The sequence below is a fragment of the Bufo gargarizans genome, chromosome 5, assembly GCF_014858855.1.
Source record: "Bufo gargarizans isolate SCDJY-AF-19 chromosome 5, ASM1485885v1, whole genome shotgun sequence".
Classification (NCBI taxonomy): domain Eukaryota; kingdom Metazoa; phylum Chordata; class Amphibia; order Anura; family Bufonidae; genus Bufo; species Bufo gargarizans.
The window spans coordinates 53,633,849-53,659,735 of NC_058084.1; the positions used below are offsets into that span (position 1 = coordinate 53,633,849).

Sequence of the window (25,887 nt, forward strand, 5' to 3'; positions counted from 1 at the left end):
GGGGCCAGCTGTTCCGTTCCGCAAAGAACGGAATGCACATGGACGTCATCCTTATTTTTTCGGATCCGTTTCTTGCGGACTGCAAAATACTGAAAAAGCCACACAGATTGCACCAAAATGTTAGCGAAAAGCAAGCCAGCCAGTAGGTGGTGTAAATTTAAAGGGGTATTCCGGATGTTACAAGTTATCCTCTATCTACAGGATAGGAGATAACTATAGATGGGTGAGGGTCCTAGCATTGGGACCCCTTCTGATCATGGAGAGCAGGGACACGGTACCCCTCAGAGACACCTGAAATGAGCAGAACGGCAGGTCGGACATGCTAACTGCTGTGGGATCTCGGGAAATAGCTGAGTGCTGTACTCCGATACTCCCATAGAGATGAGCGGAGCCTCAGTTCACATGCTTGACCTGCCACTACATTCATTTGGGGGGATCCGAGTGGTACGAGGTCCCCAATCTTGAGATCAGGTGGGCGTCCCAATGATAGGACCCTCACCGATCTAATTCTAATCCCCTTTCCTGTGGATAGGGGGGTAACTTGTAAAGCCCATTTAAGTGTCTAGCTGTGCAGTAAATTCATCATACAGCGTGAGGGGCTATGATAAATTTGGGGCCTTTCTAGACTTTTTGGTCTGTTTGTCATCTTCATTTTAGACATGATTAGTAAATCCGCCCCAATATTCCAGCTTTTTAGCAGTAGTGATAAGCGGAGGATGTATCATGACCCAGGAGCCAATCAGATGATCCATTTTGGACCAACAGGCTGAGCGAGATACTGATAATGACCAATCTTTGAGACATCTCATTGGTTAGAATACACCCTTCAAATGGTCATATCAAACCCAGTGTGAACTGAGCCTTACACATGCCTGGCGGTAGCATTCATCATAGTAGTCATGACACTGGAAGTCAGAAACCTTGTCTTACATTAACTCGTGACTTGAGGCATAGCATGCCGGGAATGTGCATCAGACCTATATTTACAATTGCCTTAGGCACCGCGTTTGACTAAACCCTAAATTAGTAAAAGTACCTTTTATTGTGCATGTTACCTAAACCAAGATTCCCTCCGCCAGAGATGGGAAAACTAGGCAAAAAAAAGGAAAACCTAAATATAATAAAATTATATTATATTCATATGATAAAGAACAGATCGTTCTACACTGTGATGAGTAAAACCAACTCAACACTGCTACATCTGTCCTGAAGTGTATATCTTGTTCTCTTTTTACTCAGACCTTTAGGCCTCTTTCACATGGGTGAGATTTCCGCGCAGGTGCAATACGTGAGGTGAGCGCATCGCACCCGCACTGAATCCGAACCTATTCACTTCAATGGGGCTGTGCAGATGAGCGGTGATTTTCACGCATCACTTGTGCGTTGCATTAAAAAAGGCAGCATGTTCTATATTCCGCGTTTTTCATGCAACGCAGGTCCCATAGAAATGAATGGGTCTGCGTGAAAATCGCATCGCATCCGCAAGAAAGTGCGGATGCGGTGCGATTTTTCACGCATGGTTGCTAGGAGATGATGTATGTGAGTAAGTAAATTTATAAAAGTCAATTTACTGTATTATTTTCCCTTATAACATGGATATAAGGGAAAATAATAGCATTCTGACTACAGAATGCTTACTAAAATGTGGCTTGAGGGGTTAAAAAATTAACTCGCCTCATTCTCTTGTTCCCGCAGCCGGCATCTTCTTCTTTCTTCTTCTTTCAGGACCTGCAAAAGGACCTTTTGATGACTTAATCGCACTCACCATGTGGTGAGCACGGTGATGTCAGCGCAGGTCCTGCTGAATGAAGATAGAAATCATGGTGAGTGCGATTATGTCATCAAAGGTCCTTTGGCAGGTCCTGAAAGAAGAAGATGCCGGCTGCGCGAACAAGAGGATGAGGTGAGTTAATTTTTCTTTATTTTTTTTAACCCCTCAAGACACATTTTAGTAAGCATTCTGTATTCAGAATGCTATTATTTTCCCTTATAACCATGTTATAATGGAAAATTAATAATATCTACAGAACACCGAACCCAAACCGAACTTCTGTGAAGAAGTTCGGGTCTGGGTACCACAGTCAGTTTTTTATCACGCGCGTGCAAAACGCATTGCACCCGCACGATAAAAACTGAACAACGGAACGCAATCGCAGTCAAAACTGTCTGCAATTGCGTTCCTACTCGCACGATTTTCCCTGATCGCAGACGCAATGCATCCGGACCTTATCCGGACACACTCGTCTGCAAGGGGCCTTAGGCCCCTTTCACACTATCGAGTTTTCCGCGCGGGTGCAATGCGTGACATGAACGCCTACAGCACCCGCACTGAATCCTGACCCATTCATTTCAATGGGTCTGTTTACATGAGCGCTGTTTTTCATGCATCAGTTCTGCGTTGCGTGAAAATCGCAGCATGTTCTATATTCTGCATTTTTCACGCAGCCCTGGCCCCATAAAAGAGAATGGGGCTGCGTGAAAAACGCATTGCATCCGCAAGCAAGTGCGGGCGCATAGCGTTTTTCACTGATGGTTGCTAAGAGATGTTGTTTGTAAATCTTCAGTTTTTTATCACGCGCGTGAAAAATGCATCAAAACACATTGCACCCGCGCGGAAAACACTGAACAACTGAACGCAATCGCAGACAAAACGGACTGAACTTCCCTGCATAATGGTGCGAGTTTCACTGAATGCATCCGAACCTAATCCGTCATGCTCGTGTGAAAGGGGCCTTAGGGTTCTGCTGCATATCGAGATCCAATATGATTGTCCATGGTGTCGCAGTGTGACACACGACATGCTGACAGGTTGACCCTAAGTTCACACTTGCTGCGTTTTACAGCGCGTTCGAACACGCTGTAAAACGCATAACCGATGCAAACCAATGCTTCCCTATGGGACTGGTTCACATTTTCGCGTTTTACAGCGCGTTCGAACGCGCTGAAAAACGCCCGACGCATAAACAAGTTCTTTAGCTTCTTTGGGGCGTTTTGTCGCTCGTTCCCGTACATAGACTTTCGGGAACGCGCGACAATGGGCTGTTCGCTTGTTCTGTATGCGCGATTGCAAACGCCCGTACAATCGCACATACAGAGCGCTCCTTTCAGAACACTCAGGTCTGAACCCAGGGTTAATGAATATATAGCGTGCTCCATCCCTAGCCTGTTAGGCCTCTTTCGCACGAGCGTGACGGATTGGCTCCGGATGCGTTCAGGAATACGTCAGTGAAACTCGCACCATTTTGCAAGAAAGTTGTCAGTTTTGTCTGTGATTGCGTTCATTTTTTTTCCGCGCGAGTGCAATGCGTTTTAATGCGTATTTTCACATGCGTGATAAAAAACTGAAGGTTTTCAAACAACATCTCCTAGCAACCATCAGTGAAAAACGCATCGCATCCGCACTTCACTTCTATGGGGCCAGGGCTGCGTGAAAAACACAGAATATAGAACATGCTTTGTTTTTCATGCAAAGCGGAACTGATGCGTGGAAAAAAAAAACGCTCCTCTACACAGATCCATTGAAATGAATGGGTCAGGATTCATTGCGGGTGCTATGCGTTCACGGCACGCATTGCACCCGCGCTGGAAAACTCGCTGGTGTGAAAGGCGCCTAAGGCTGTGTTCAGGTCTTGTCCCAACCCCCCTGTGTGAACACAGCCTATTAATACAACGTATTCGGGGGTAACAGGTTGAATGCATATATAGCGTGCACCGTCCCCAGCCTGTCACAGACCCCATACCTATGGGTGTATTAGGGCTTATTCACACGTCCGTGAACCCCAGACATGTGCTGTTCATGTTCTCCACAGAAAGCACACAGGTCCATTGATTTTAATGTGTATTCACGTATCCTTGTGGAAGGAAGTATACACTTCTTTGATCCGTGTTGCGGAGCAAACATGCTCAACTAAGTCCATGGGTCCTTTAAAACCGCTGACAGAACATGCATGGCATCCATGTCCAGTCTGTTTGTCACGGACCGTTGCCAGAAGATTCCCTGGAAGGCATAGCAACGGACACACAAGAGGGGTGACACGCGGACCACACAGCTGATTTTCTATGTGGCTTTTGGCTCATATTCTTTGCTGTAACCCGCGTTCAATCTTCTTAAAATCCGCCTTTCATTGATGTCAGTGGGAAATCCACGTCATGGTTTATGCGGCACAGATTTTTTGTGCGGCTTCCATGCAGAAACGGCGGCAGGTGCCAACACTTTCACTAGCCACATGGAAGCTGCGTAATCTGTGTGCGGATCTGCATCACGTACAGCTACATCAGCCGTGTGCACATACCCTCATGATATTATTGGGCCTAAAAGTTGGAATTGCTGGCCCAGGTTATGTTCACACTGTGCCGAAAAAAAGACGGGGATTCCCATTCAAAATTCCATGCCATTTTTTTTATACCTTTTTTTTAATCCTGCCCATTTCAGTGCGAAGTTTTGGATGTTGATTTGGCAAAGAATCTGCACTGAGAATCAACATGTCGCTTCTTTTTTTTTTCCGTGCTGCGGATTTTAAAAACCTAATTCAAAAAAAAAAAACATGCCTTGTAAATTGCCATGTGGTTTTCCCATTGAAATCAATAGAAGGTACACTGCATTCATTTTCGGTGCGGTTTTTAGGCACCAAAGCGTACATGTGATGTCCCGATACCATTTTTTTTAGACCGAGTACGAGTACCGATACTTTTATTTAAGTACTCACCGATACCAGTTACCGATACCAATTATAACAATTAAATAAGTAACACATTTATTTTGTGAACACTGACCAACCAAAAGTCCAAAAAACAGCACCCCAGCCTCTCATCAGCACCCCAGCCTCTCCCTCTTATCAGCCCCCTCTTAATCATTGGTGGCAGTGGCCACAGGGTCCCCCTCGGCCCCCCCCCCATCATTGGTGGCAGTGAGCAGTGCGCCCCCCCCTCCCTCCCCAGTATTAATCATTGGTGGCAGTGGCCACAGGGTCCCCCTCCTCCTCCCCATCATTGGTGGCAGTGGGCAGTTCCGATCGGTTACCATGTCAGCCAGGACGCTGCCATTGTATGTTAGTGAGCAGCATTATACTCACGTGCGCCGTGGCCGCCGGGCGCTCCTTCTTCTGTCTGTGCGGTGCATTGCTAATGCTTATAGCTCACGTGCGCCGTGGCCGCCGGGCGCTCCTTCTTCTGTCTGTGCGGCGCATTGCTAATGCTTATAGCTCACGTGCGCCGTGGCCGCCGGGCGCTCCTTCTTCTGTCTGTGCGGCGCATTGCTAATGCTTATAGCATTAGCAATGTGCCGCACAGACAGAAGAAGGAGCGCCCGGCGGCCACGGCGCACGTGAGTATAATGCTGCTCACTAACATACAATGATTAATACTGGGGAGGGGGGCGCACTGCCCACTGCCACCAATGCAGAGACTGAAGAACATTACCGGCACCCGACCTCTGAGAGGACGCTGTGATCCGCGCAATTAACCCCTCAGGTGCCACACCTGAGGGGTTAATTGCGCGGATCACAGCGTCCTCTCAGAGGTCGGGTGCCGGTAATGCGAGTCACAGAATTCCTTCCCCCACGCCGAACTGCTGAGAGCGCCGCTGCAAGCGGCCAGCAGGTATCGGCAGTGGTATCGGGGACATTTGCATGAGAAAAAGTACTCTGCAAATGTCCAGTATCGGTACCGATACTGGTATCGGGACATCCCTAGAACATACCCTTAGTGACAGAAAAAGAGAATTCTGGTTCTACTTTATGCCAGCTTAAAGGGTCTCCCCGCTTAATATAAAATGCAGGTTATTTACGTGATGTACATGCTTTACACTACATGTGTTTTCTGTGCCTCACTTTCCCTGGTTCTCCATGGTTTGGAGGGAAATGAGGTGTGTCTTAATAGGCACCAATGTGCGGCAAAATTTGTAGTGCATATTTAGATTATCAGTTTCAGGCCTTGTGCACACGACCGTATTTTCCATCTTTGTGCTATTCACGTCTTTGTGGACCGCACGCAGACCCATTTATTTCTATGGCAAAAATACAGACCGCACATAGATGTCATCCATGTGCTGTCCACATCCATATGTCCGTTCCACAAATTATACAACTTGTCCTATTCTGATCTGCATTGTGGATGACACTTGGCTTTTCTATTGATGGGAGAGAGAGAAAAATGTGTGTTGCACGCGGAAAGTGTCCGCAGTGCGCGTACTGAAGTATGTATACCCTCGTGTGCTCAAGGCCTTTTACTGTCCAACTACTAGACCAGATTGATTTGGCCCAAATTTTGGTAAATTTCTGAGGTTAAGGGTACTTTCACACTAGCGTTTTTCTTTTCTGGCGTTGAGTTCCGTCCTAGGGGCTCAATACCGGAAAAGAACTGATCAGTTTTATCCCCATGCATTCTGAATGGAGGGCAGTCCGTTCAGGATGTCTTTAGTTCAGTCATTTTGACTGATCAGGACAGAGATAAAACCGCAGCATGCTACGGTTTTATCTCCGGCCAAAAAAACTGAACACGTGCCTGAATGCTGGATCCGGCATTAATTTACATTGAAGTGTATTAGTGCCAGATCCGTCATTAAGTGTTCCAGCAAAACAGATCCAGCATTCGCAAACCGAAAAAAAAATAAGAAAAAAAAATTTATACCGGATCCGTTTTTCCAGATGACACCGGAGAGACAGCATGCTACGGTTTTATCTCTGGCCCAAAAAAATGAACACTTGCCTGAAACAGTGATTTTTTTTCCATAGGAATGTATTAGTGACGGATCTGGCATTCAAAATACCGGAATGCCAGTATGCGCAGTCCGAAAAAATTGAAAAAAAAATAAATGCCGGATGACACCAGAAAGACGGATCTGGCTTTTTAATGCATTTGTAAGACGGGTCAGGATGTTATATTTTAGCCATCGCTTCCGTTCTAGGTGACCACCTTTTCCCTACATGTAGCTACATGAAGAGCAGCGATCACAGGAGGTTCTACCTACATTACCGCTCCATGCTATACAGGCTTGCATTCATGTCCTTTCCATGCCGGAGGCTTGAACGGATTGTACGTCAAGGAGTTTGGGGCTAGCTACAAAAACTAGATTGTGTGTGTGTGTGTGTGTTTTTTTTTTTTTTTTTTTTTTTGTCAATTTTCAGTACTGTCCTCTCAATTTTAACCAAATTCAGTAACCGTTCCATGTCTGAGAACAGCCTGTCAGAGGTGAATAAGGATCCGACAAGTTGGCGTTCTCGGGCTGTGTTCACATCTGTGGGTCGTGACTTCCATTTCTACAAAAAGAAACCTCAGCTGCCTGCCATATCCGTCATCATACGATAGATCAGGGATCAGCACGCCAGCTGCTGTGAAACTACAACTCCCAGCATGGACCCTTAACTTGACTGTTCTTGTAACTCCCACAGAAGTTAAAGTAGGATTCTGGGAGTTGTAGTTTCAGAACAGCTGGAGCGCCGGAGGTTGCGATAAATGCTACTGGTGGCCTACGTCCCTCCATGACTTATGGTACCGCTACACGGCGATCTCGGACACGTGCCAATTGTCGTGCACGAAGATCGCAGTGTAGTAGCGCTGCCATAGAAATAAATTGGGTTGCAGCGTGACTCACAATTTGGCCATGACCCCACAATTGCAAAAACTCTGAACAGGTTGAATTTTTTTTGTGATCCTGCAGTCACGGCAAAAGCTCCGACCCCCATGCTGTTCTACATTTTCCATCATATTCAGTGGACGTTCCAAACATGGCCTCCGTAAGCAATCAGATGTCCCGTGACCAGTGTTATGGAAAAAACTTGAAGGCCAGTGGGGCAGGGGTGCAGGAACAAGAAGAATTTAAGGTGCTGTGTAACACAAAACTGTAAGCTTCACACACGGCTGCTCCTCTGATACAGGCCAGTTTCACAGAAGTGTATGGAGTCCAGGTAATGCCCTCCATGCGACAGCAGTATTTCCCGGACTGAACAGCATTAGGCCTCATGCACACGGCCGTTGTTTGGGTCCGCATCCGAGCCGCCGTTTTGGCGGCTCGGATGCGGACCCATTCATTTCAGATGAGCCGCAAAAGATGCGAACAAGAATAGGCATTTATATTGGCGGCGCCCGTTCTATTACGCAAATTGCGGAAGGCAAAAAATGGCACGGTCGTGTGCATGAGGCCTTATAATGAGTTATGCTGGTTGTTCCTGACCGACCTTGGATCTACTGGGCTGTACTTGCATAATGCCGCCAGTACAAATCCTTATAATGCTGTGAGTTCATGTCAGCAGTGTTCAGCCCGGGAAATGCAGCTCTCACACGGGGTGTGTTTCCCGGACTGAAACAGGCTATACCCATGAATTACTGGCGTTCATGCACTTGTCTGTGACTAGGACAGAACTTTTTCTTGTTTTCCACTCTACCATTAGAAAGGTATAATGTTCTCCAAGTGGAGTGGTATTTTGGAGATATGAAACAATGGATTCAGGATGTCTTCCACAACCAGGGCACCAAATAAACTTGGTGGGAAAAATTATGATATCTCTAAAGCTACGATCAGTCATCCGGTTGTCTGAATGCTGATCATACACCTTCAGCAATTGTCAGACAAGTGCTTGCCAGCCGGCAGCTGTTCCTCTCGACTTCTCCATACACATCATCTAATGGTTCTTTTCCCTGTCTGGGGAGAGTCTGCACACCCTTAGGGCTCATGCACACGACCGTGTGCTGGCCGTTCCGTGCATTGGGGACCGCAGTTTGCGCAACAATTTCCCCAATGCACGTCAACATCCGTGCGGCTGCCGCAGACAGATCCAGACCCATTCAACTTGAATGGGTCCGTGATCTGTCCGCAACACAAAAAAAGTAGTGCATGCACTACTTTTTTGCGGTGCGGAGGCACAGACAGAAAACCCACGGAAGCACTCCGTAGTGCCTCTGTTCCGCATCTCCCAGATTGCGGACCCATAGAAGTGAATGGGTCCGTGATGCTGGATGCACAAGGCCGGTGCCAGTGTATTGCGGACCCGCTGTGTGCATGAGCCCTAATACACATAAAATAGCCATCTGGTCCCGCTAACTTTGCTCCTATGTGTATGAACATATTTACTTATATGTGGTCTGTCGTGTTTCTAGAAGTGTTCAACTCTGGTTCCTCGGGTCCATTCAAAAAGTTAACCTGTAAAAATCCAAAAATCTGACAACAGCCTAAATGTCCCTTTAAGTGTACCTGTGCACGTGTCACTGTGCTCCTACCTGGATACGCTGAACCCCAGGCGCTGCCCTCCGAAAGCAGAAAAACAGGGTGGTGAACAATTGGGGCAATTGAAGAAATGTCTTGAAGTCCAGACCTTGTATATAGTTGAACAGCAGCTTTACTTGAATAAACGTTCATCAGAAACAGTCTTCAAACTTTCTCCTGGTTCCAGCAGGCTTTGGCATTAACTGTGGCAGGCAAACTCCTCACTGCTACATCTGTTGCTCTTTGCCTCTGCTGTGCTAACAGGATAGCTGTATAACGTAGCTTAAGCTGAAGGCTGCAACTTCTTTCTGTAGTCTGACTCTGAATTAGGCTATACCAGGGAATCTCTCTATCCTGGCTCCTGAGGCTTCAATCTTCTGCCTCCAAATACAGCTGAGCTGAAGGTGCTCCAGCTGGCCTGGGCAAGGCCACCTCCAACAGGAACGTGCACCTGCAGCACACCTAACCTCAAGCAGGGGGTAAGCTGAACCTTCCCCTAGCAGGGGGTAAGCTAGACTGACTATCACTAACTAGTCTCCTCCCTTCCTGCAGAAAGTGGGAGAAAACGCCCACCACCCCACAGAGGGGGGTGTTAGAATGGAAGGAAAGCTCCATTCTATGTCCCTGTAACTCTGCCATTTATGCTGCCATCTGCTGGTGATTCAGGCCTATTACATGTAAACGGTTACAGATTAGAGAATGCACATAGTGAAGAACCTGCAATAAATACGTATGATGATATGTGGTTAACCAATAAAGATAGTAGCGGAGTGCAGAAGTGGTAATGCTTCTCTGGGGCGTTACACTTCAATTGCTCTGCCAGATTTATTTCAAGCTGGCAGCTCAGGGGGCGTTTCCTTTCTGCTGCAGCTTGTGGCATTTGAAGGATGGAACTGAGCATGTGCTTCCATCTCGGTGAGCAGGACAGAGAAAGTAGAAAGAGAACAAACAGCAGGTGGCGCTGTACAGATGCATTTTATTGAATAGCTCAGTGGGTATACAAAATTGTTAATTACATGGAATTACAAAAGTATTCAGATACAAATGCTGGTTTAAAAAAATGTAGAATAATTTTTTATTTTTTTTAAAGTGTCAGGTTTTTGTAGAACCCATGAGTATTGGGGGGCGGGGGGCTGAGTATGGGCTTAGGACAATTGTGGCACTAGTGCAGTAAGGAAGCCGATGAGGTCATGGGTTCAAAACCAACCAGTACAGTATCTCCAAAAATGGCAGATAACAGGGTACAAGAACTACATTGCGTGAGGTATGGGACAGACTTTGGTTTGGTTCTCCTTCAATTCCCAGACTTCACTCTGCAATATTCAAGTGTCTATCGTACCCTAATGCTGTAAGGATAAATAAAAAAAAGGGGAACGCAGTGATCCTTGTGAAAGCCTATACGGTTGACATCAGCAAGAGCCCAAATTTTCATGCCAGGCTTTTGTTTAACTTTCCTTACTCTATGCACCTGGAGTTCTGCACCGCTCCAAAGTTCCTCTCTGCTGTTCAGGTGAAGCTCTAATTGGCCTGTATTAAGCATAGGTAACACATATTATACTGGGAGGAGGGGCTCCGCATGGCACTATTTTGGTACTATATTTCGGGATTCTTTAGCAGCTCCACTAGGGATGAGCGAATCGACTTCGGATCAAACATCCTAAGTCAATTCGCATAAAACTTTGTTTCAATACTGTATGGAGCAGGAGCTCTGTACAGTATTAGAATGTATTGGCTCCGATGAGCCGAAGTTATTACTTCGCGAAGTCTCGCAAGACTGCATAATAATTTCAGAAATTGATTTATACTGTAAAAAAAACATTTCCCGAACTCTGGTTCGGTTCCAAGGTACCACTTGAAACCGAACCCATTTATTTTATTTTTTTTACAGTATAAATCAATTTCTGAAATTATTATGCAGTCTTGCGAGACTTCGCGAAGTAATAACTTCGGCTCATCGGAGCCAATACATTCTAATACTGTACAGAGCTCCTGCTCCATACAGTATTGAAACAAAGTTTTATGCGAATTGACTTCGGATGTTTCATCCGAAGTCGATTCGCTCATCCCTAATCTTTACCTTAGTACCACCTGCACATGTTGCAGCATACGTGTGTTTGTTTTTTTTTGTTTTTTTTTTCCGGGTGGATTCCTGTGCAGAAAAATCACAGCTCCCCAGTTCCCTTGTTTTGTTACAGGAACTTGCCAAAAAATATCATTCTTAAAGTTTATCTCCTTTTTGCTTTAATTCTTATGGAACACATAAAAGTTTAAATGGGTGATTTCTATTATGTAAGCTCCTCAAAGTGACTTCATAACTGACTTAGTACAGTTTTATATTTGTAAAATTGCTTCTAAAATTCTACATCCTAAAAAATATAAAATAACATTTACAAAATGATGTGAACAGAGAGTAGACATATGATAGATATTAATAACTACTTTGTGAGGTATCGCAATCTGTCTAAAAAGCGGAGAAATTCAAGTTTAGACGTAATGGACAGTGGATATGGACCCACTGTGCCAACCGACAAGTTTGGCTTTTGGCTAGACCTAAGGGTGTTGTCCTGGCAGTCCCCTGATTTTCACTCTTTAACTGCTATAAAGGGATCTGGTCTTCACTGCAGGATAGCCACCAAGACGCTACCTCTTGGAATAGTCCTGGTGTGGTTGGCTGCTGACACACTGGGGTCAGAGAGACAGGCAGAGATCGGAGCAGGCAGGTCCGGTTGAATCCATGAAGAAAGTCCAAGTTCAGGGCTGGCAGCAAAGGTTCGGCATGGTATTCAGGCAGAGGTCAGGTCAGACAGCAGAGGTTCAGAATCGGTAAACTAGCAGAGGTTGGTACACAGGCAGAAGAATGGAACAGCAGACCTTATGCGGGGGACTAGCAAGCTAGTTATACCTATTGCTCAGGCACCTCTCCTTTGGGTAAGGCACCTTAAAATTCCATAGGTGCAGAGGATTGTGTTTGTTTGAACGTCCTTGAAGAGCCGGGGAGCGTGTGCGTCCTATGGGAAAGAGGAGGAAGCCTGGCAGCTGGGCTGCGACCTTTAACGCCAGATACAGGATTATAGGACTTTCTGAATTATTTGACACCATATTAAAAAAAATTCCCAATGAATAGTGTCTGTGGCATATTTTTTCATGTACATGTTTCATTTCTAAAAATGTATCTTGCACATGTCCTATAAAATCTTCCTCTGCTGCCTGAAACTTGAAAGTAAAAGTGCGTTTCCACCATCTAAGTGTGTGCGGAAAATATGCAGAATTTTACAATAGTAGAAAACTGATGCAGAAAAGTTTGATCAGAAATTGACCTGCAGTGAGGATTTTAAAGTCATGTCTGTTTTAGTAACTACTTGCATTCCCCATGAAATGACATTTCTGGAGCGTCTCTTCTTATGACTCTAGGACTCCTACAAGAAGTTTACGAATGAATTGCTAGCAGTTTGCAATTGAAGTCCAACTGGGTGTTACCAGCTGGGGGTGGGTGCAGCACTGATTGCAGTGTGTCGGACTGCGCAGTGATACACCCCCCCCATCAGGCAACAGCGTAGCTGGACCACTATCGCAAACTGTTACTCCTACCAGACATTTATGAATGAATTGGCAGCAAAGTAATGGCACAACATGAAGATGTTTGAGAATATGCATGTAAAATGCAAGTAATTACTAAACCGGACAAGTTGGGGGAGATGACAGCTCCTCTTTATAGGGTCACTACCTTTTAAAAAAAATGTTATGTCCAAGAGATATAAAAAAAAATAAAAAATTAGATTGGTGGGGGTCTGGGCGCTGAGACCCCCATGATCCCTAGAATGATGGGAGACGAGCGCACCATTAGGGCTCTTTCTCTTCTCGCTACACAGACTCCATAAAAGTCTATGGACCTCGGCATCAAGGAGGGAGAGAAGGTGGTGTGTGTGCCCTTCTCTCCCCTTGTTTTAGGGATCGTGGGGGTCTAAGCACTACTAATCTAAATTTTTGATGTGCCTCTATGACATATGAAATGTTTTTTAAATTTATGCTGTGGCTTTCCATCATGGATCTCACCCTCATGAGAAATCTGCATGTAAGTCATGTGAATGTCCCCTGCAGTTTTCGTCATGTGAGGTTGTACCCTAACAAGGGTATGTGAGGGGAGCGCTATTTAATAATTTCTCTAATAATATTTATAGGTGGCCCCACGAAAGGTTCTGGAGAAGGAAAGGAACCATTTGCCCGGTATTGTGTTCTGTCTGTGTGTTCTGTTTCCAACCCCAAGGTTGTTATTATGTCATTACTCTGGTTTCTGCCATGTTATCACAGCCGCTGCTCCCAGGGGCTTCAAAACGAGCAGGCCTGAAAGGCGGAGGGGGGCGTAAAGCGGTCTGAAACTTGTTTTTGTGGAGAGCGACGTTAATGGTGGCGCTGGTTGTTTGCTCAGAATGTTTCATGTCCTTTATAAATTAGATAATTGTCAGGAGCAGACATGGGGCTTGTTCAGTAGCTGGAGGTTAAGCAAATGTTCCGTACCGCGCAGGTTTTGAGGTTTCCTATTCCAGTCATAAACATTACTGACAATGACGGCCCCGGTAGGACGGAGGGTCTGTGCCAGAAAACCGGCGATAAGCTGAGGAGAGCTGCTGCTTTTTTCAGAGGAACTTATTTTTTTTTTGCAAAAATATTGCACTTTAGAAATGTGTTCTCTGTGCTATGGTGTGATTTGTGGCCCACCATCAATCTAATGTAAAAGCATGATGTGAACATAGCCTTACATCTGCACTTACCAGAGTGCACTGTAAATGGGCCGCAGGGGCGCACATGAGTGTGGGTGTCCGGATGGGTGCAGTAGTCGTACTCACAGTTTCCTGAAGGGCATACCGGCTCTTCCCTCTGGTTCTGGGGTTCTCCTGCCTGATGGCGGTCGAGGCGCCCTTGATGTTGCTGGTTTACGGTGTGGGCAGGGTCCTGGTTGCTTTGCAGACAGTTAAAGGGGAATTCCCATCACAGACAATGGTGGCATATCGCTAGGATATACCCCCATTGTCTGATGGGTGTAGGTCCCACATCTGGGACCCGCACCTATGCCGAGAATGGAGCGGGGAGAGAGCCCCCATCGTCTGTGATGGGAATACCCCTTTCAAAGCCGCCCTCCTGTCAGGAACTAAACAATGAAATGCAAGTCAGTACCTAAAGGGGATGATTACCTGCTATTTATTTTCAGCAGATCTTGCTGCTTGGCTGCTTTTAGCTCCCCTCCAACTTTACACTGACAGATTATTGCCTTCATACCAATGCTCATTAGTGATAATCTACCTGAACAGCAGGCAATCTAAAGGGGCCTTAAAGTGGTTGTCTCACTTCAGCAAATGGCATTCATCGTGTTGACAAAGTTTATACCAGACACTTACTAATGTACTGTGATTGTTCATATTTGCTCCTTTGCTGGCTTGATTCATTCTTCCATTACATTATACACTGCTCCTTTCCAGGGGTTACGGCCACCGCTACAGCGTAGATATGAGTGGGTCGGGACGGGAACTGCTGCACGTGCGTGCCAGTGTGTGCTCCCACAGTCCTGGCCATCAGAGAGGCACTTTTTCGTAAAGTACTGCCACTGCTGCTGGACTGCAGGGTGGTCGTAACCCCTGGATGAGGAGCAAGCACCCCAAAACATATGGCCTGGGCTATATTTCCTTGTCAAATCCCAAGACTTGTTGGAAAGTGAGATCTTTGACTTATAGGGAGCCACTTCCAATTGACAATGTCCCTCCTGCAAACCCATTATTTGTATCTATATAGAGAAGCACGGCCACTGCCCATCACTTCAGTCATTATCGCCAATATGGCTATCCTCCATCACTCCAGTCATTATCGCCAATATGGCTATCCTCCATCACTCCAGTCATTATCGCCAATATGGCTATCCTCCATCACTCCAGTCATTATCGCCAATATGGCTATCCTCCATCACTCCAGTCATTATCGCCAATATGGCCCTGGGAACCAGAACCTGGACAGTATATTATACTATAACCATTTATCCTAGAGTGCCACACTAGTGAGGACCCTCCTACCACATCAGCTTAATTTCAGTGACCCATACCACCAAGTCTTCTATGATTAGGACTGTGTTACAGCAGTGGGTGTGGAACCACTTTGCAAACCAACTGCTTTGACTTTGGAATAGACATAAGGGCGTTATCCTGGTCAGGAAACGGGCAGAGGTCAGTACACGGCAGACAATAGAACAAGACACCTTAGCAGGAACTTGGTGAACTAAAGAACCTAATTGCTCAGGCATCTTTCACTAGAGGAAAGTGCCTTAAAAGGGTTGTCCGCTTTTCTATATTAATGACCTATCCTCATCAATATCAGAACGGCAGGGGGTCCGAGTCCCGGCTCCGCCGCCGATCAGCTTTTTGAAGAGAAAGCAGAACTCATACGAATGCTGCCTTCTCTTCTCTCTTTACTTACTTGCCGCAGCAATTGTAGTGTAATTATAAATGACATCCCATTCACGCCATAGTTGTAATTATACCTGCCAATTGCTGTGGCGAGCAGGTAAACGGAGAAGTGAAGACAGCGCTCATACACGGAAGGTGGGTCTAGCCCAGTGAGTAAGTCCGGAAGTGCACCAGTGGCTCGCAGCCCCCAGTGCTGTAACAGACTAATCTCCCAAATACTAAATACATAGAAGAAGATGGTATGGATGCTCCTTGATATGTTGATGTTAAAACCCATCATGGCATATGGACATCACAGAGGGCAGTGTCATGTTCATGACATTACTTTATTAGCCAGAACGAAGATCCACTGCAAGCAATGGTTCCAAAATGTAAGACTTGAAGCTCCTGGGCCTGAATTGAATATCTTTAGTAGGCAAAACTCACCGTAGGGGTCATGGGCATAGCTATCCAGATGTGAGTGCAACATCTACACGCCCTACAGTTACCTGGTGGCTCAGGCTCTGGAGGACTCAGTGCAACCATGCATGATATGGTTGCCTATTCATTTGAATAGTCACCATGTACCAAGGGCTGGACGGGCAACACCATATTGTTTTCTCAGGGGAAGCTGGTTGCCATCTTGTAATGTGACACCCATATAGAAAAGCGCAGAAGCACCCTGTGATTGTGAAAACCTGTTGCATCATCATTCTATTCCATTACTGCCACTGTAAATTCTGCAGACTTCAGAGCTTAAATCTTTATTGACTCAGTGTCTCCCTCTGGTGTGTCAATCAGGGAAGTGCCCCTCACCTCACACACAGTACTATACTATACAGTACCATATACTACACATATACAGTACAGACCAAAAGTTTGGACACACCTTCTCATTCAAAGAGTTTTCTTTATTTTCATGACTATGAAAATTGTAGATTCACACTGAAGGCATCAAAACTATGAATTAACACATGTGGAATTCAATACATAACAAAAAAGTGTGAAACAACTGAAAATATGTCATATTCTAGGTTCTTCAAAGTAGCCACCTTTTTGCTTTGATTACTGCTTTGCACACTCTTGGCATTCTCTTGATGAGCTTCAAGAGGTAGTCACCTGAAATGGTCTTCCAACAGTCTTGAAGGAGTTCCCAGAGATGCTTAGCACTTGTTGGCCCTTTTGCCTTCACTCTGCGGTCCAGCTCACCCCAAACCATCTCGATTAGGTTCAGGTCCGGTGACTGTGGAGGCCAGGTCATCTGGCGCAGCACCCCATCACTCTCCTTCATGGTCAAATAGCCCTTACACAGCCTGGAGGTGTGTTTGGGGTCATTGTCCTGTTGAAAAATAAATGATGGTCCAACTAAACGCAAACCGGATGGAATAGCATGCCGCTGCAAGATGCTGTGGTAGCCATGCTGGTTCAGTATGCCTTCAATTTTGAATAAATTCACAACAGTGTCACCAGCAAAGCACCCCCACACCATCACACCTCCTCCTCCATGCTTCACGGTGGGAACCAGGCATGTAGAGTCCATCCGTTCACCTTTTCTGCATCGCACAAAGACACGGTGGTTGGAACCAAAGATCTCAAATTTAGACTCATCAGACCAAAGCACAGATTTCCACTAGTCTAATGTCCATTCCTTGTGTTCTTTAGCCCAAACAAGTCTCTTCTGCTTGTTGCCTGTCCTTAGCAGTGGTTTCCTAGCAGATATTCTACCATGAAGGCCCTGATTCACACAGTCTCCTCTTAACAGTTGTTCTAGAGATGTGTCTGCTGCTAGAACTCTGTGTGGCATTGACCTGGTCTCTAATCTGAGCTGCTGTTAACCTGCGATTCCTGAGGCTGGTGACTCGGATGAACTTATCCTCCGCAGCAGAGGTGACTCTTGGTCTTCCTTTCCTGGGGCGGTCCGCATGTGAGCCAGTTTCTTTGTAGCGCTTGATGGTTTTTGTGACTGCACTTGGGGACACTTTCAAAGTTTTCCCAATTTTTCGGACTGACTGACCTTCATTTCTTAAAGTAATGATGGCCACTCGTTTTTTCTTTACTTAGCTGCTTTTTTCTTGCCATAATACAAATTCTAACAGTCTATTCAGTAGGACTATCAGCTGTGTATCCACCTGACTTCTCACAACGCAACTGATGGTCCCAACCCCATTTATAAGGCAAGAAATCCCACTTATTAAACCTGACAGGGCACACCTGTGAAGTGAAAACCATTTCAGGTGACTACCTCTTGAAGCTCATCAAGAGAATGCCAAGAGTGTGCAAAGCAGTAATCAAAGCAAAAGGTGGCTACTTTGAAGAACCTAGAATATGACATATTTTAAGTTGTTTCACACTTTTTTGTTATGTATATAATTCCAAATGTGTTAATTCATAGTTTTAATGCCTTCAGTGTGAATCTACAATTTTCATAGTCATGAAAATAAAGAAAACTCTTTGAATGAGAAGGTGTGTCCAAACTTTTGGTCTGTACTGAATACTATATGTGATGTGGGAAAAGCTATCCCTCAGCATTATAGGAGCTCAGCTATTTCAGTACTTACCCCATGAGTCTCATGTTTCTGGTCTTCCCCAGCCACAAGACCATGGCCAGGAGCAGTTGACTGGAGAAGCAGTGTTTTATGGCACTGGCGAAGATAGCCGAGTAGCAGAATATCCATCTAAGGATATGTCTGATGGAAGGATTGTTGAAGAATTGTAAATGCAGCTCTAGAGCATAGCCCACTCGGGATCAGTACCAGATATGTAATGTAGTTACAAACCTGCTCAACTGCTAATGCAGATTATAATTACATATAAATGGTGGAGGTGTCCTCTCGGGAAAGAATCACATTTCTGCATTTAGTGATCACCTGGAAATTTGGTTTCTTTTGATATCTAGAAAACTGTAAAAAGAAAAAAACGTAGCGTTTGTGTATGACCTCTGTGGTATCTCACTGCATCTCCCACGCATTTTAGTCTTTTGAAATCCAGCAACGTAAATGACGGTTTGAGAACTGTGTGTATAGGGGCCATGAAAGGTCATTTATGCAAGCTGGAGAGCATGCAACCCTGAAGTGTTTACTGGGCTGGGCAATGCAACTTCTGTTCAACCAAGCAAAATCATATCAGCAATCCTCCCACATTCCAGTTATGTATACTGAATCTGCCCGAGATGTTTCTTTGTCAATTTAACTAGTCTTCAGTTTATCTAAATGAGAGGTGGGAAGGGGAGCTTGAATGTCGGGGTGCACCAACAAGCTGTTCTTGTCTTAGGGGGATGTGAAGTCCAGGGCAGAAAACTTGACCCATGTAAAGGACTAGAGTATGTACCTTACACCTCAAGACATAGATGCTACTGTTATCTTGGGGTATCAGATGCCAGAAATGCTAATCCTTTTAAGTAAGTGGCGTCTACCATCCTTCCAAATGGAGGATCATTGAGTTCTTTGAAAATGTAGAAAGATGTGAACATTTAAAGGGATTCTTTGGGACTTAAATTGCTGGCCTATCCTCAGGGCAGGTTGTCAATATCTGATTGGTGGGGGTCCGACTTGGAGCACCACCACCGATCACCTTTTGAAGTGCTGTGGTCTCTTTATTTTATACCTAGAACCCGCCATTGTATAGTGACTGCATTTGGTATTGCAGCTCAGTCCCATTCACTTGAAGGCCAAGCGGCTGATGTACCACGATATCACAGACCACAATGCTCAACCAAGTGTCATGGCCTATTCGAACAGCTAATCAACAGGGGTGCTGGGAGTCAGACCCCCACCAATCAAATATTGATTACCTATCCTCATCTCATAGTAGGGAGATGTGCTGGTGACATGATCATTCTTAAGTCTACATAAAAGATGGGCTCAATGACGAGCAAGCGTTTTCCTATTAGGCGGGCACGTTTACATGGGGTGATGATTGAGAACGAATGTTCACGTGACCAGCGTCTAAAGGTGTTTACCATGAGTTGAATGTTCTCTTAAATTCTATTGAGTCCAAGTTATCAAAGAAAGAGTCAGACACAACAGCATTTATAAAATAATATGCTCACGCATTTCATCCCCTGCCGCTTCCAGCTCTGCTACTCTCTTCTTTCCAGCTGGGCTTTTTCTGCTTGGTTGCAGCGATGATGGGTTTATACAGTCATTGGCTGCAGCGGTATCCAGGATATACGGGCACAAAGTCATATTCTTGGCTGCAGCAGTGGGGAGAATCAGAGCGACAGTGCTGGAATTGCCGGGGATAAAACCTATGAGTGTGTGTGACTTTTTTTTTTTTTCTTTATAATAACTTTGGCAACCCCTGAAGTGAAACGCTGATGTTAGTAATTCTCACCCCACCCCCTGTTACTCTGATGGCCGGCCAATTTTGGTAATTTTAATTAGAAAAATAGAAGTTATTGAGGTAGTTTCCAACCCACAAAGAATATGCTGACGATTAGGATGATGGTGGTTTAATTTAGGCGGAGAGGCTTTTCTTTACTGCACACATATGTAGAGAACTGATCTTTTAGTTTTTAGTTTTTTTTTGCTGGATCCACATCACAGGCCGCTCTGGTAGAAAATTAACACAAATTAACAGGTCTAGTGTTGATTGAAGGCACGCTACCTGTGGTGCCATATCCATATAAAAGCTGTTGGGATAGATCTAGATGTTTCATCTCTGAGCCCTACACTACATGACCTCTGAAAACTTCTCACCTGTATGTCTCAGACTATCCTGCATGTCACTATGGAACCCTCTAAAGGACCCATGATCATTATGTGGTGGATCTGCCACTACCTTGTCACTTCTGTTACAAACAAGTCACAACACTTCTCTGACATCCATGTTTATAGACCTCTATGCTCTAGGTTTGCCTCTCTGCTTGTTTACTACTTGATGTATAATTTATTGAAACCTTAAACATAGTATTTTTAAAAAAAATATTGTTTTTTTTAACCTATATATTTTTATTTTTAATCTATGAGATGCAGTTTGTTGTATCCTGTAATCATAGTAAAGTCAGCCAGTCCTATTGCTAATTGGAAACATACTGATCAGTCTGAGATAACCTGGCTACCAAAACAAGACTTCTATTGCCCCAGACTTCCTTCTAAATCCAGGCCCAACTTTTCCACTCTTGGCTGAGGTCATTCCCTTTGGTAGGGGATTCCTTGGGAGATGGAGGATAAGGCATGAATCAAGTGATTAAATTCCTTCAGGAGCTTAGACATGAGCAAGTAAAGGCAGCAATTTCAGAAATGTTCTAGAAAGTACAAATTGACTGTCCCTCAGCATCCATAGTCAAGTAGAAGAGCCGGTTACAGGATTACAGTGTGGAGGTTAAACATGCCACAGATTGCTGCTTTATATTTTTGTCCCACAATCAAACCCCATAGAAATAATTGTTTTGTCACTGTAACTTTCCATTGATGTATGAAGAAGACTCGTTAGATATACCATATCATGGAGGAAATCTATTCAGAATCTCAGCCTACAGAATAATTGCAGGTTTTTGAGGATTTTTTTCCACCCTAAACTACTGGATAATTTAATTTCTTCTTAAAGCTTACCCTCTGTGCAGCGAACTGGAGGGGAGGTCAGGATGGGCAGAATGGTAGTAGTACTCCTAGTTCACAGTGGTAGTCCTCCTCACCTTGGCTCTCTGGGGCCATGCAGTGAATGGAGGGTGCACCATTTCTTCCCTCAGGGCACTCTCTAGCCTTGGGGTCCCTGTCTGGTGTTAGGTGGGGAGCCCTTGATGTTGGGTAGATGGTTGCAAGACATCACTTACTGGTGGGTGCAGGTAATGCAGTGCAGGCAGTAATGAAGCTGTTGGGTGCAAGGCAATAAACAGGCCGGTATAAGGTAAGAAGTCCAACAAGCTTTACTGATGTATTCTTGGCAAATGACAATTAAGGAAAAGGTCTCTCCAGAGTACACATGCAATATTTCCTAGGCCTTATATGGAAAGGCAGGCTGTATAGTCTCTGTCTATTAAATCTAAACAACTTCCCAAATTGATTAAAGGCATGCAAATCCACAACTTGGGATACAGTTCCCACAGCGAGGTGTAGATTCTTCAATGGGTAGTGTTGTAGAAATATTAATAGTTGTAATCAGCTCGCATCAAAATCCATTTTAAAAGCGTGTGGTGTGCCGGAGGAAATTCACCCTTTCTACAGGCAGCAAAGTCCATAGCCATAAGCGAGTGTTACTTTTGCTTCCACACCCAGTCCTTAGTCCTAAACAGTCTATTGATTATTTGCTTCCTTATCCCAGAGGTCTGGCTCTTGTCCTCAGCATGTAGAGATGGAGAACCTCTTGTAGTAGGCCTCAAACTGCATAGGCACTTGCAGCTCCTCACACTTCAGCTGCTCTGACCAGACTCACTGGATGATGCAATCAGACTACACAGCTCCGTCCTCTGAGAGGAAGGTCCAGCCTCCCTCCTGACGAGTAGGTGGTTTCCCAGTTCAACTCTTACAATCACATAACACAATAGTGAAACCTCTCGCTCCCGGCTCCAACGCTTCTCCCGAGCTGCATCGGTTCTCTGGAATGCTCTACCCCAAGAAATCAGGTTAAATCACAACACAAACAGTTGTAAGCGCTCCCTAAAAACACATCTTTGGCCTATTTATCATAATTTCCTGAACCTGGTCCTCCACCAAACTCTCCAATGCACCCAGAAGCACTACAGATATCTGCTGGTGACTGGCTCATGCAGCTTCCCTATTTTCCCAAGATGGCTGGACCATTGTACAAAACAAGCACTTTTACCCTTTATGTCACTCCTATCTCCTCATAGATTGTAAGCTCTTGCCACTCATTCCTCGTGTTCTAATTATTGACTTGTCTGTTAGTATATTATTTATGACTGTTTGTACATGAACCCCCTAAATTGTAAAGCGCTGCGGAATATGTTGCCGCTATATAAATAAAGATTATTATTATTATTATTGTATGGAGTTACAGGGGTTCCTTGGGCTAAGTTCCTTCTCGGCATAAGTCATCAATATCACATTAGCAGTGGTCTGACATCCGGCACCCACACCGATCAGCTGTTTTGAGCAGCCGCAACCCCGGAAACTACACTCTGTATACTGTGAGGTGCCTGTGCCAGGGTACTGCAGCTCAGCTACTGTTCAAGTGCCTGGGAACTGAGCTGCGCTGGAAACTACACAGTGTACGGAGACTTCTGCTTCCGCCCTGTACACTGTATAGTGTCTGACACCACAGCTGCCCGAAACGGCTGACGTGTAGGGCTGTGCCTGATGTCGGATCCCCGCCAATCTGATGTCCATGGCCTATCGTGAGGATAGGTCATTAATATCTGTAGTCCGTATGGCCCCTATAATGAGTTCTCCCCGTGTTTGTGTGAGTTTTTTTTCCAGGTATTTTGGTTTATTCCCACACTCCTAAAAATGTTATTGGGTTAATTTGGAATTTAGATTGTAAACCCTAATGGAGGGCTGACGACCATTGCACAGTGCTACAGAAAATGCTGGGGCTTCAGAAATGAATAAAATGAAATATGTCTCTATTTCAGGCACTAGATTTTAAGGAATTTTCGAATGCACCTGTAAAGTGTTAGACCCTGTTCACACCACTTTTGGACTATGCCTTTCAGAAATATGCATGTATATACTAAACTATTATGTTTTTACAAATTGTAATGAATGTATGTTACTTTTTTCAAAGGCTTATTTCCATTTTGTCATAAAATGATTTTCCTGTGACAAAAAAAGTCCAGTGGAAAGGGTTGTCCAGTCTAGAAGACCCATTTTCATACTCTCTATTAGGGAATTGCTGGTTTATAGAGGGAAGTCTCCAGAGTGAAGACTGATACAAAGAGTGTCCCTTGCTCAGAAGGACCTGTCCTGTCCTGCATTAGGCCTCTTTCACACGAGCGTGACGGATTGGCTCCGGATGCGTTCAGTGAAACTCGCACCATTTTGCAAGCAAGTTCAGTCAGTTTTGTCTGCGATTGCGTTCAGTTTTTTCCGCGCGGGTGCAATGTGTTTTGATGCGTTTGTCACGCTCGTGATAAAAACTGGTTTACAAACAACATCTCTTAGCAACCATCAGTGAAAAACGCATCGCATCTGCACTTGCTTCCGGATGCAATGCGTTTTTCTCTGAAGCCCCATTCACTTCTATGGGGCCAGGGCTGCGTGAAAAACAGAATATAGAACATGCTGCGTTTTTTACGCAACTCAGAACTGATGCGTGAAAAAAACAGACCCATTGAAATTAATGGGTCCGGATTCAGTGCAGGTGATATGCGTTCACGTCACACATTGCACCCGCGTGGCTTTTCCAGTGTTTTGCAGTCTGCTTTTCACGGATCCGTTGTTCGTTTTTTTGTTTCCCTTGTGTTTCTGTTCTGTTTTTCTGTTCCGTTTTTCCGTATGGCATATACAATATACAGTAATTACATAGAAAAAATTGGGCTGGGCATAACATTTTCAATAGATGTTTCCGCAAAAACGGAACAGATACAGAAGACATACAGATGCATTTCCGTATGTGTTCTGTATTTTTTGCTGACCCATTGACTTGAATGGAGCCACGGAACGTGATTTGCGGGCAATAATAGGACATGTTCTATCTTTCAATGGAGTGGAAATACGGAAACGGAATGCATACTAAGTACATTCAGTTTTTTTTGCGGAACTATTGAATTGAATGGTTCCGTATACGGAACGCAAAAAATGGCCCGTAAACCGGGGGGAAAAAAACGGTCGTGTGAAAGAGGCCTTAACCAGACAACCCATTAATTAGAATGAGCACTGTGTGATGCCTACTTTCCCCTGTGGTGGTCCGGCAGGGAAATTAAACTGTTACTACCACATTTCCCCACCGGGGTTCCATTAGGAGGACAGCTTGTAGTTATCTTACTGTCAATGGACCCTTCTAACAAGTAGGGATTGTCCTAAACGAAGAATCCTTTTACCAACTGGGTTATTTGTTATGGTTACACAAAACCTGCAAAAATGTATGCGGTGCGGTAGTGAATACTTCTTCTAGGCACTGTATGTACCTGTTTTACTGTATTCTGCTGTTTTATATTCTCTTGCTTTCCTTTTACACAGTTCTCAATGACCCCCCCTGGGATAGCACTTTGGGTTCCTGTAAGGACAGATGTTTTGAGCTTCAAGAAGCTGAGCCCCCTTCCTGCCGCTGCGACAACCTCTGTAAGAGTTACAACAGTTGCTGCCAGGACTTTGACCAGCTATGCCTAAAAACAGGTACAGTGTTTGAGACCATGAAGGTTGGATGGGTTCCTTGTTGCTACTTCTGGCCTTCATCATGAAAATATGAACATAAATGGGCTGAAATAGCTCTGTGAACCTGCTGCAGATGTGATCAGTGGTTTTGGGGTTAGGTTCACACAGAGTTTTTTGGAGGAGGTTTTGAGACGAGATTTTCCTGCTGGTTTTGTTTTTTTATTTTTCCGATTCCTATTGAATCCACTTATGGCTTTGGCTGAAAAACCTATAGGAAAATCTGCCTCAAAATCTCTTTCAAGAAACTATGTGAGCCTACCCTTGCATTAAACATTCCCTGGGAGCAAAAAATTAGCAGGACATAATCCACCATGACCATTGCAAATATCTTGAATATCGATTATGCTCATGGGTGTAATGGCCATAAAGGCGCCAACTTGGTGATAAACAGAAATGTAACTTTTCCTTTCAAAAACCTCAGCTGGTGAATTCTACTGTCTAGCTCCCCTATGTGAGTTGTCCTTGGTGCTATACACTGACGTAAAGAATTATTAGGAACACTTGTTCTATTTCTCATTAATGCGATTATCTAGTCAACCAATCACATGGCAGTTGCTTCGATGCATGTAGGGTTGTGGTCCTGGTCAAGACAATCTCCTGAACTCCAAACTGAATGTCAGAATGGGAAATAAAGGTGATTTAACCACTTAGCGCTACGCTAACGCCGAAAGGCGTCATCGCGGCGGCTCTCCCAGGCTACGCTAACGCCAATAGGCGTCATCTCGCGTGAGCCTAGATTTCCTGTGAACGCGCGCACGCAGACGCGCGCGTTCACAGGAACGGGAGGTAAGCGAGTGGATCTCCAGCCTGCCAGCGGCGATCGCTCGCTGGCAGGCTGGAGATGTGATTTTTTTTAACCCCTAACAGGCATATTAGACGCTGTTTTGATAACAGCGTCTAATATACCTGCTACCTGGTCCTCTGGTGGTCCCTTTTGTTAGGATCGACCACCAGAGGACTCAGGCAGCTCACTAAAGTAGCACCAAAC

General features: G+C 44.9%; 1 protein-coding gene across 4 annotated transcripts in view; it reads left to right on the forward strand.

Moving 5' to 3' along the window:
• The window catches only part of ENPP2 (ectonucleotide pyrophosphatase/phosphodiesterase 2), a 116,321-nt gene that overhangs the window by 2,198 nt on the left and 88,236 nt on the right, over nucleotides 1-25,887 (forward strand). For all 4 annotated transcript variants that reach the window (XM_044294377.1, XM_044294378.1, XM_044294379.1 and 1 more), the window contains exon 3: nucleotides 24,705-24,860. In XM_044294377.1, the coding sequence (XP_044150312.1) occupies nucleotides 24,705-24,860 (156 nt within the window). The remainder of the gene's footprint in view (nucleotides 1-24,704; nucleotides 24,861-25,887) is intronic.